Genomic DNA, 11,988 nt, shown 5'->3' with positions numbered 1-11,988 from the left:
TCCGCCCATCTTTGCATACTTTTAATTAAAAAAATAAATACATTAATGGATTAGGATGGATTTTTTTATTTATTATTTTTAAAAAAAAAATTGAGCTAAATGATGGACAAAGACCTTCCATCCTTTCAAATCTATCTCTCCACCCTAACCCAAACGCAATATCAGGATGGAGGGAACAAGTAATCAAATCAATCAGATGTAACCTCTAGAGCTTTTCTAGACTTACAAAAGGTTTCTGAATTTCGCTTTTTATGCTGACGGTGGCTAACGGACAAAAATAAACGAGTATGGAAGGTTTGAATAAAACGCCCACTTCTACAAGTTCTCTTGAAAATCCATTTAAAAGGTATATGGGAGGAAAATAGATTAAACCTTTTATCTGAGATGGAAACCACGATTTAATTCTAGATAAAATTGAAATTCTAAAACTCTTTAAAGCTTCCAGAGTTGTACCATGGTTTTGTGGGGCATGCTCAAAGAGCAAAGAGCTATCCCTGAGTTATTGAGAATAATTTTAACCTTCTACTGAAGGTAGAATAAATGCCAATGTTCGATTAGAGCTGACTAGAAGGGGGCCATGCAATCACCCTTCTTTTTCAAAACAACAACAAATATGCTATTTAAAAGTAAATCACAAGAACAAAATCTGGATAACAATATTAAGGTTTCGATTAAATATATTACCAACTTGGAATATATAGGCATAGTGCAATAAAACAGTATCAAGCAAACGAAAAGCTATTCCAGTTTAGTCCCATCAACAACTGCGACACAGGTGTTTTTGCTTCAGACTAGCATACGAATGCCTATGAGGCGAGTCCCAGAAATCATATCTTTTCAAAGAATTCTCCCACATCACAGACTAGCTAAAAAGGATGATAAGCAGGGGCCCTTCACATAAAATCAATAAGTTGCAGCTCAAAAAATGCCCAAAATTTCAGAATAAAACATTAATCTCAAATGTAAGTTGGACATTCAAATTCAATACCAAATCTTTGGATATTTGAACGCAATCTAGGTTGCTTCTCTATAGCCACCAGATGATTCTCTATAGCTATGATATATCACAAAATGATGGTAACGTATGCTACCCTTATCATCCACCTTGCTATTTGGCATGACCTAAACACCATAAATATTGCAATACTTAGTTGAGTATTCCAAGTGAAATCTTTTTTAGAGTGTGATTTCAAAGTGAACATTCTGTCAGTCTCATTTTAATTGGCCGAACACTATGGTTCTTTTGCAGGCCATACTAGTATTGTCTATCGACTTTAAACTGACCTTCAGTGTAGTAGAGCTTCATGTTTAAATTGTCAGAAGTGACATTGTAATTGCATAAACTGAATACTTTGCTCTAAAGCAAGAACAACTTTTGTTACCACAATATGTGAAAGATCGAAGTAACTGATTAGAACAACTACTCTAAGATGATTCAGCCATCAAAATAATCAGCAGTCGTCACTCCAGCTTGCAAACTTGTCATCACTGTTGCAATGTTAGATACTATGTTTAAGCTTGACACAGTCATCAAGCTTTCATGCATCAACATAGTTTCCCATAGTCACAGTAATTGAATGTTAAAAAAGCAACAGAGCATAAAATGAAATGGGTATGTTGATCCCCCATCAACCAGTAAGTTACATCAATGGCCAGTTATAACCATGCAAATAATAATCGATGCTACATTGCAGCCCTCCTGTGTTCATTCTCTTACACTCCAAAGGCAAAAAATCATCACCCCCGTGGTGTTCTGTAGCTCCGTAGGTGTAGTTAACAGAGCAGTCAGCCTATGAGACACTAAAGCTGTCTCACTTACCAAGTTAGCCTTTAATTTTGGCATGTTCAAGTTAGACTACCCTGCGTGAATGAGTATTACTTCCCAAGTTTTCTTATCTAATTCAACCTTGGCGGAACATGCATCGATGAGTGGCAAATTGATCTTCTAAATGTCTGGATGAAATACTTTCCAGTTCTATGAAATTACTGATGACAAGCAATCTATTATTTCTAAAATCATGATCCAATAAACCTATTTCAAATCTTTGTCAAATCTGCAAATGTTAAAAATGTTTATGAAAAATCAATGATCTGGCACAATGAGGAAGAAGCATGTCTGTAATTATTATTTTTTTCAAAGAAAGCAATGATTCTTAAACAGATTGACAGTCCTGGGCTAGTCTGCAGAAGTGGCCAACCGAACCAACATCCCACTTTTTCCTTATATACATATACATATATATATTGTTAAGAGATAGGGAGTGAAAGTTTCTATGGCTGTAATGCATAACAGTTGCATTTGGAGGTTTTGGTTCCAAAACCATGATCTTATCCTGTCCTAGCTTAAAATTCGTAGAATTTTGAAAGTTCAATATTTTAGGACTTGTCCACTTTGACATATACAAAAGACACAAAATTGGAAAAATTTGACATGACAAGGAAAGAAAAACAAAAATTTTCGAATTCTTTTTTTTTTCAAAGTAGAATTTCCTGTTCCGTTATTCCAGGGATTTAATTTTTTGTTCCATAAATAATTACCCAGTCTTAAAAAGCATAATGTGAAGTTATGAAATACGACTCATTGTAGTACATCAAAATGCACCCTCAATCATCCCTAAGCTAACCACTAGTAGCATAGGACATGAAATTTACTAACTTTAGAACAATTTAACGTCATGTAGGAATGGTCATTTATAAGAATCTATAGACGGCTCAAGAGCTACTTAAATATAGCATTTGGTCGGAGTATTTGCGAACAGATTAAACGTTAAACCTCAGAAACAACAACATATTAAGAGAAAGCAAAACATAACAATAATTTGCACTACGAGGTATTCATGCTTAATCAAAACTTGAATTAATTATCCCTTAAACTACACTATCCGCAACCATAAATTACACTTTCTTATTCTATGGTAAACCTAGTCTGAAAATTTTCCAACAAAGACATTTTTTCATGAAGTATGAGCAAACCCAGAGTAGAATAAATAAATAAGAAGACCAATCCCAAAATGTTTTATGAAATTTAATATTCTTCAGTCATCCCACCCTAAAATCCCTCCTAGGTATCTCTTGGAAAGTTCAAGTTCTTTCTAAATACATCAAACTTGGCTGGTCGCCCATTAAGTACAACGTCCTATCGACACAAGATGACCTCCATTCAACACGGTCACTCACCATACGGACAATATTAGTAAAATATAATACCCACCCCCAGCCCATTAATATCATACTTAATCTACCTATCCATATATTTGAACCTACTTTTTCCCATATAAGAAGGTACTTTAAAGGATAGATGCAACCCATAATAGATTGTACATGCAACAGAAGAATCTTTGCAACATCTACGACATTTGAATCTTAAACCAATAGGAGGATTCATTAACGGAATGTATGTCTTAAACAATAACAGGCTTCACAAGGAGAATCTAATAAATTATATGGCAGCTGAATTAGGAGAATTTAATAGGAGGATTCGTTAACGGAATGTATGTCTTAAACAATCCAAATTTAGATGACAAAATATTCACCTCATCATAAACAAGCCATAGCTGGGAACCGAAAGTGAAACAAGAATTTTGCTACAACCTACAAGAACTTAGGATGATAATCATACTATCATATGGTGGCTGCAGCTGCCAATCAAGGGATGAAGATTAAGGTCCTAATTTCTGATCATGAAATCTAGAGTAACTGAGAGCTTCAACTAGCTTCTCAATCAGCAAGGACCTTCCTGTTGGGTTCAAAAACATACTTGATAAGAGACTCCTTGATGGAGAGCAACTCGGGAAACTCACTCTTCAATTTTGAAGCGTCCATCTCATTGTTGCTTCGAGGTGCAACAATGACTTTGGCCTGCTCTTCCAGAGTAAAGTTGACCCATGCAAAACTAGGATCCATATATTTTTTGTACATCTCCAGGATCTCATTATGGCTTACAGCACCAGGATTAGTAAAGTTCCATATGCCCCTGCAATTTCTTTTGGCCATCTCAACTGATATGGGAAGAAGCTCATCTAAGATTGTCATGCTGTTCGGAATGTTCACCACTTTGCTGTAACGAGTTATTTTTGTAATGAAGTTGCGAGGATTGCTGAGGTCAGAAGATATTGGCATTCGAACTCTAAGAGTGCAGACATTTTCATATTCTTTCAAAAGCTCCTCAACCTGCATTTTGCAACAACATAATGAACATATCAGCTTTTAAGTTCTAGAGTTTTCATAATAGAGTAGGTAAAAAGACATTTTCGTTGACAGAAAGCAAGAAGTTACCATTGCCTTAGTCTTCGAATAGAAAGAGCCAGTAAAGTTTGGTTTATCTTCCTCCTTGAATCCAATACCCGATCCTTGAGGGTGTCCAGCATCATACTCGAATATACACCCAGTAGCATAATTCATCAATAACAAGCCATGCTCCCTGCAAACATCTGCTAGGGTCAAAGTGCCCACAACATTGGTGCGAATTGTCTCTGTCTTGTGAGATTCGCACCAGTCAACATTTGGTCTGCCAGTCACACCAGCAGCATTGAAAACATGAGTTGGCTTCACATTCTGAATATCCAGAATGAGCTGAGAGCGCTCTTCGAGACGTCCTCTTCCATACTCAAATGGTATCCCTTGCTTCTCGCAAATCTTTCCTAGAAGGCCTCCAATCCATCCAGTCCTGCCATATATCAAGAACTTCAAAGAATGCTTCCGAGGAGAGCCACTAATACCCTTTGAAACAGGAACCACCATCCTGCTCTGATTATTGGTAAACTGAGAAACCATGCCCTTCACCTCTTCGGACCCATCAATATATCTTTCAATCCCAGGCATCATCAGCATCCTTGGATGAGGCACAAGAGCACCAGACACATCCCCCCACCAACCAGGGTTGCTTGTGTACCACTCCATTGTCTTCTTCAGCCCTTCTTCCCAAGGGGTCCGCTCTGACCAACCCAAGTTCTTCAGTTTCTGATCATCCAAAAAGTACCTCTGGTCATTGAAGGGCCTGTTCTCTACAAACTTGATAACTGTATCTGGGTCCAGTGAGCAAAGTTTACAGACATCCATTGCTACATCAATCACTCTCCTCTCTTTCTTAGTCCCAATATTATAAACATGCCCAACCTCTCCTTTGTGAAGAATAACTTCAAAAGCCTCAGCAACATCCTCGCAATATAGATAGCTTCGAACATTAGAACCATCACCATGAATCGGAAGTGGCAGCCCTCTCATAGCCAAAAGGATAAATTTTGGAATGAGCTTCTCTGGAAATTGATTTGGCCCGTACACATTGTTTCCTCGGGTAGTTATCACTGGCAGACCATATGACCTTCCATAAGCCATAACAAGCATCTCCGCCCCAGCTTTTGTCGCTGAATATGGGTTTGTTGGAAGGAGCTGAGATGCCTCATGATTTCCAACCACAGCATCCTCATCGGTCTCTCCATAAACCTCATCAGTACTAACATGGATAAACCTCCTGATCTGACCAGTGACCTTGCAAGCCTCAAGGAGAACGTGGGTTCCATAGATATTATTCTTGGTGAACTCAAATGAGTTGCCAAAGGAATTGTCGACATGGGTCTGGGCGGCAAAATGCATGATGGTATCAATGGACTCAGTGATGAGGAGGTAGTTGACGAGGTCGACACTGCCAATGTCACCCTTGACGAACTTGAAATTGGGAGAGGAGCGGGATGGATTGAGGTTTTTAAGGTTCGAGCAGTAGTCGAGCTTGTCGAGAACCACAATCTTGTACTCAGGGTAGTTTCGGATGAGGCGGTTGGCGACATGCGATGCAATGAAGCCAGCTGCCCCAGTGATGAGGATGTTCTTGGGCTCATATGATGCCATCTGTCCTCTTTCCTTTTCCTATATCAATACTGCAAACCAAAAGAAAAAAAAAGAAAGCGAAATTGAAATTGTTTGTTTTGCAAGCGGATCAGCAATATCAAGAGGCACTATTACATTTGCAGCAAAGAAAAGGCAAAATTTTTAATAATAAGGAATGATGAAATAGTTAAATGGGTAAGAATAAGCCAGCAAACCCAGGATGCTTTTTTTCAGGAATTAAACAGTTCTTGAAGAGTATCTTCATATAGATCTAAGAATGCTTTAGTTAGCAAGGAATTTCTTCATCTTTTATCTTAATATAGAACTAAGAATATTGAAGGCAATGAGGGCACTTGAGTCCAGATCAACCCTCAATTGGTCTTCTTGTAATTTCTCAAGTAAGAGCAAGTACCAATTTTTATTATGCGTCTGGAATATGAAAAAAATGAGACCCCACTGATTAGATTGACCAACCACAAATATCTAATTGAGAAATCTTAGGGGAAACTCTCAGAGCATGAGCGCAGCATGGAAACAACATTGCCACACAACAGTCAGACTTCCATTCTTTACAACAGTAAGTAAATAGAAGGCAATGCGATCAGATCCGATTCCTTATTTCCTTTTTAGGACAAAGATTTCGTTCCTCCCATTCATACCAATCAGATCTGACCGAATTCAAGCCAAAGATCCCATCTCCTCAAACAAAAAGAGCCCTTTCAAAGAAAATATAGCAAGAAACCTCGCAAAAAGAGATCGAACGCTACAAAACCTTTCTTTCCTCCTCCCCTCGCCGGATCTAAAGGAGATGGAGGCGAGAATCCAAGCAGCCAGGTTAAAATTACTATTTTCTACCGAATTATCCGAAAATCTAAGAACAAAAAGACTCAAAAGCAGTAGAAGAATCACGGCAACATGAGATCTAATCTGAAAATTAATTGTCTAAATAAGGTCAAGAAAACCTAAAAATGGGGCATGAATCCGAGAGAAAGGAGCTCTTACGGGTGCGAGAAGAGATGGCCGGAGAAGACGGGTAGGATTTCTCCGGGGACAGGGGCCGATAAATGATGGGAATCCGAGGCGAGAGGGCGTAGGCGTAGCTGCGGAATCGAGTCCCGAGAGAGCGCGAACCAGACCCTTTCCTCCCTCTCCTTAGTTGGGGTTGAGGAGAGGAAGAGGAGAGAGGGGAAGGAATTTAAAGCGCAGGCTCGGCGACGCGGTGCCGGAAATTTCCACACGTGTATGTACGGCCACACGGGATGCTCTCAACGGTCTCTCTCCCTTGGGTCTCTCCTCCTTTTGTTTTTCTTTTTTATCCCCTTTTTTTTCTTCTTAATCAGCTATTTTATAATTTCAGATTTTATTAATCTAATCCAATTCTAGAATGACTTTTTTATGTTTTATGGACTACCTTTGGTGTCCAAAGTTACAACGAGTACCATAAGGTTTAATAGATATGGACTAAATATTGTATCCCATCTTTATGCCATATGTTGTATCTTGATTCAGTTGGTTGTATTCATGCTTGATTAACATAAGCAACTATTGTACCAAAAAAAATAAAAAATAGTTTATTCAAAAAATATTAATTTAATATTTTATAAATAAGAGAGATCTGTTATAAATTCGGTTATTTAAAAAAGAAATGAAGACCGCTGGATTAACTTCCTTTGCTTAATTAGTCTGACGATTTGTGAGTAGGAATACCTTCTATTTTGGTGGCGCAATTGCAGGAGGTCCTTGGTTTGTGGCTCATGCTTGGGGAAAATCCTAGGTTAAGGTTGGATTTGCCGCATCTAATCTCCGGAAATGGTGGGCTTAGATGGAGAGGATCTGACCGTATTTAGGGACACGCCCACGGATGGCACATGGCAGATGCTGCAACTCATTCTAAGAGTATGATTGCTTTCTTCTTTGGATTGGAACTTAGAAAGCACGTTGATTTGTAGCTGAATTAATTAATAAAGATAAAGTAACGGCTCTGGTTCGGAGGTACCAAGACACCAAACGCTAGCAGGTTGGAAACATGGACTGCTGCCCAACTTTCAATTCACTCCACACGCCAAAAAAAAAATGACAGTTTTTTTTTTCACGGAAAGGTAAGATCCAAAACTATTATGAAGTATTTTGCCTGTAAATTGGAGATTAAATTATTTGATTTGATGTAACAGATGTAAGGTTGTGTTCTGGATGTCAGCTAAAGTGCTTGAAGTGTACTCTCAGATTAGTATGTGGAAAAAACTCAAACAGGTTCATGGCAGATACGCGTTTTAGGTTGCCTTCGAAAACGGTTGGCTTGATGTGACATTCTAACATTGGAAGGAACGTGGAAAGACGGAGGGTAAACATCAAGCACACCTTCCAAGTCGTAGGCAAGGACACGGTCTTGACGCCAAACCAGGCACCAGGGCCGCACCGCCTCACGTAATGGAAATCCAATATTACTGGTCCATCCCCGTTCTTGCAGTGGTTCCGGTCAAATGTTTGGGTGGACCGTGGACACCATCCCTACTTCGCCCCTCCTCCCATAGTTCCTTTCTTTCTTTTTGTTCTTCTTCTTTTATCTTCTTTCATCCTTTCTTTTATTTTTTTTATTTTTTTTCTTTCTTTTTCTTTTTCTTCTTCTTTTATTTTATTTGAGATAAAGAAATAAAAAATAATTATATTTTATCTTCTCAAAAGAAAAAATTCATATTTTTATAGTGAGCCATTGTGGTGGAGGATCATGAAAATGGTGGTTAATCAAGACGTTGAAGCACATCTCGTACATGGTTAGCACTCGAAAAAAATCGAATTTTTAGCAACAAGATTGAATTTTGGAAGGTTATCGCTCACGTGGAATTTGGACTAAATTAGAAATAAAAAATAAATATAGAAAATCGATTGTCAACATTAGCCTATTATTTTCTCATAATATCTTTCATCAATTGATGGTTTGTTTCGTTTATTTCATTCTATTAAAAACAACAAAAAAGGCATAGTAGCAAAATCTATTTTACAAAAAAATTTGAAGAACAAATAGTTTTCAACGTACATGATATCTAAGTTGGTTCATTTTCTTCTTGAACAGAAAATGAAAACATTACCAAACAAGCTCTTGGTTTTTCAATTCAGGCTTAGATCAGATAGGTTCCAACAAAATCATAAAGACCTAGGTGAACTTGGAGCATCGTTTCCTCCCTTTTTCTTTTTTTTGTTTGAACAATTTATAAGATGATGAACGAAAAGATGCAAATGGTTAAAATCCATGTACACTGCTTCCCCTTTGATACCTTTCCCAACAAGTGTTATACGTATGCAACTGATTCAAGCGAGAACTTGGTGTAGCCAAATCAACCGGGGCAACTAGAGCCCTGTTTAGGATTGGCCGGAAGGCTATCTCTGTGCCTGCTGTATCCCTTAAATGTTTCCGGGCAGGGGATGGTTGGTTCAGCACAATGCTGACTTGAATCCGATTAATTGTCACTGTGAAGTGCTATTAAGGCGCATTGATTGTTCTGATTTGAGAACACTACACAGCAAGAAGTCCGTCCATTCCTCAAGGAACTGGATCTGGCCGCACTTCCGAGGCAACGTTAGACTGCCATGATTTGGCGAGGTTCTATTAAGAGGTCTATTTTATTCGGCATGGTTGATACTGACATTCAAGTGTGGTCTCCTTTCGCCGATTACATTCATGGTTTCCTACCTACCAACTAGGGCTGGAAATGAATGGAAATGGCCTCGAGTTAATCTCTGTTGGACCTTGAACGAACGAAATAGCTTTATGGGAAAAATTCACGCCACTTCATTGCAATCAGATCTGGTCTTGAAGGCATAACTCTGAACTTTGTACTAACAGCGGGTTGGGGCATCATCACCTTATTTGAGCTGCCTAAATTTGCATGGACTTGTTCTAAGCCTGATATCCGAACATTAACCGAGTTCGGTCCACTGCAACATATGCTCATGTTTCATCTTTAATGCCATTTCCACTCCCCACAACATCGCACTACATTTGAAATTACGAAGCTTTGACACAAGACATTAACACACACAAAGAAGATCATCAGTCATACACACCACTCAAGCTCATTACACGAGACTACAGCGAAAACGCATGTACCATTGAAGGAAAATATCAGGAGGCGCTACTAATTGTGCTTGAGATGGCCCTCATTAGCCTTCTTGAAGAGCTGGGCTTGGGCTGCAGCAGCCTTGTTGGACGCTGCAGCAGCGGCAAAAGCGTCCGTCACTTGCTGCGTCGTCAGGGGAAACCTCCGGTTCACCATGGAGTTGAGAAGAGAAGCCGTCCCTTCGCGGAGGAGAGCTCCGAAGCCATCCTTGCGAGTGTTCGCCAGTGCCTCCGGTAAGCTCAGGTTCCTCCCAAACATCGAAGTAGATGGCAACCCGAAGAATTGGCCGACGGGGACCCAGTAACCAAAGAGGCCCCATATTGCTGCTGGGTGCGTCCTCCAGAAGCTGAATGCATGTAACGTAACGACTTAGATAGTAAAAAATTATAAAATATATAAATAAACCTATCTTATACTATTAGCTTAAGTTTTTGGGATAAGTGGTAATTTCAACATGGTATTAAAGTTTAACCCCATTATTAAAAAAAGAAATTACATATTGAGCTCATCTATTAAAAAAAATTCGGCCTAGAGAAGAAGTGTAAAAAAAAATAAAATATATAAATAAATTTATCTCATCCTATTAGCCTTAAGTTTTTGGGGTGGGTGGTGATTTCAACGTAGGTGAAAGATTCAGAAGAATGTACCAAGCGCCTTGTGACCAAGTTCAGGCGACTTACTCGCATGTGCCAGTGAAGAATGGCGGGATATTTGGATTCGGAATAAACGGCGGCGCCGGAGGCGTGGGGCTCACCGGAGTAAATGGAGTTGGAGGGACGATAGGAACCAGGGGAGGGGAAGGAGGGGCGTCGACGATCGGTGCAGGCGGTGGATTGGAGTACCCACCACCAGATGGCGGATTGGAGTACCCACCACCAGATGGCGGATTGGAGTGGCCACCACCTCCATGGGATGGTGTTGGTGTTGGTGTTGGCGTCGGCGTCGGCGTCGGCGTCCCGCCGTGCGGCGGTGTTCCGCAAGAAGGAGTCCTGTGTGAGTCTGTAAGAATGTCAACCATGCTGTGTTATTACACTGTTAGCTAAAGCTATAGAGGATCAGAGGAAAGGAAGAAGAGTTTACGTCTGGGATGGCTCGGTGCATGTGGATCAGGAGAGTAGTAGTTCTTCTGGTCAGCAAACTTCTCGAGGCTCCTGCACACAACGGGTGTGACCACTTCATGAGAAACCAGCCCCATTAACAGGAAATACATGAGAAGGCCCTTCCCTTTCCTCCCACTCTCCATCGCGACCAACTCAAAGCCCACAAAGAGGGAGGAGCAAGAGAGAGGAATTAAAGGAGTCGAGTCGCTGTGAAGAGTGGCACGGGGAGTTGGTGTCCATAAATACACGGGAAAAGCGAGACTCGATTGATAGCACTGCATACTAGCATAAATATGGACGCAGATAGACTGTAAAAAGTTGGTTGACGTGGTGCAGGTGCATTTAAGGGACTTAATGCTTTGTAGCATAAGGGAGCTCATCTAAGTTTGGAAATTGACGCTTCTTGAAACCAGAAGGCAATGAAGTATTCTTTCAACTATATCTAGGCCCAACCTCGATGCATTGTCTTGATCGCCATCACATAGGATATGACACGGATAATACGTTAGAAGCTTGTCGTCTATTTATTTGTATAGTCCTGGATGGGGTGTTAATAAGTGCAGCTTGGAAGACTACTGTCGTCCCGAGTTTGGAGAACCCTTGCTCTAATGAGAACAGCTCATCCAAGCCTCATAACTATTTGGAATATGAGTTCACCTACCCATGTCACCTCGTGATCGGCACTTTTATTGTACTGCATTGTAGCTAGCCGCATCAATCTTCCAAAGCTAAAGGGCTAGGGTTTTAACTTGGGGAAGAAACTTTTAGACCTCCATGGTTTCTACCAACAAAGAAGAAAAAAAACTGATCATCCATTCAATTCGGCCGGGCTCCATAATACGAGTCGAACAAACTGATTTCATTACCGTCACTGCATATGCACTATTTAATTGCAAGTGCTTAGTAATTGTTGTTACTTCTTTTTAGATTATATGGTAAATTTAAAAGAT

At 39.8% G+C, this 11,988-nt stretch overlaps 2 protein-coding genes across 2 annotated transcripts; both read right to left on the bottom strand.

Moving 5' to 3' along the window:
• Positions 1 to 3,439: 3,439 nt before the first annotated feature.
• Positions 3,440 to 7,008, bottom strand: LOC103708944 (trifunctional UDP-glucose 4,6-dehydratase/UDP-4-keto-6-deoxy-D-glucose 3,5-epimerase/UDP-4-keto-L-rhamnose-reductase RHM1). Its single transcript, XM_039131144.1, has 3 exons — positions 6,826 to 7,008; positions 4,276 to 5,873; positions 3,440 to 4,170 (listed from the first exon to the last, which is right to left on the bottom strand). Exons 2-3 carry the CDS (start codon positions 5,842 to 5,844, stop codon positions 3,718 to 3,720), a joined length of 2,022 nt encoding a protein of 673 aa, XP_038987072.1. The 5' UTR covers positions 5,845 to 5,873; positions 6,826 to 7,008; the 3' UTR covers positions 3,440 to 3,717.
• A 2,730-nt stretch (positions 7,009 to 9,738) lies between these two features.
• LOC120112298 (protodermal factor 1-like) lies at positions 9,739 to 11,270 on the bottom strand. The gene is made up of 3 exons (XM_039131143.1): positions 11,019 to 11,270; positions 10,619 to 10,937; positions 9,739 to 10,284 (listed from the first exon to the last, which is right to left on the bottom strand). The coding sequence occupies exons 1-3, from the start codon at positions 11,179 to 11,181 to the stop codon at positions 9,957 to 9,959; spliced, it is 810 nt and encodes a 269-aa protein (XP_038987071.1). The 5' UTR covers positions 11,182 to 11,270; the 3' UTR covers positions 9,739 to 9,956.
• Positions 11,271 to 11,988: the final 718 nt, after the last annotated feature.

The sequence above is a fragment of the Phoenix dactylifera genome, chromosome 11 (genome assembly GCF_009389715.1).
Source record: "Phoenix dactylifera cultivar Barhee BC4 chromosome 11, palm_55x_up_171113_PBpolish2nd_filt_p, whole genome shotgun sequence".
Classification (NCBI taxonomy): domain Eukaryota; kingdom Viridiplantae; phylum Streptophyta; class Magnoliopsida; order Arecales; family Arecaceae; genus Phoenix; species Phoenix dactylifera.
This window is presented reverse-complemented; position numbering and strand designations above follow the sequence as displayed.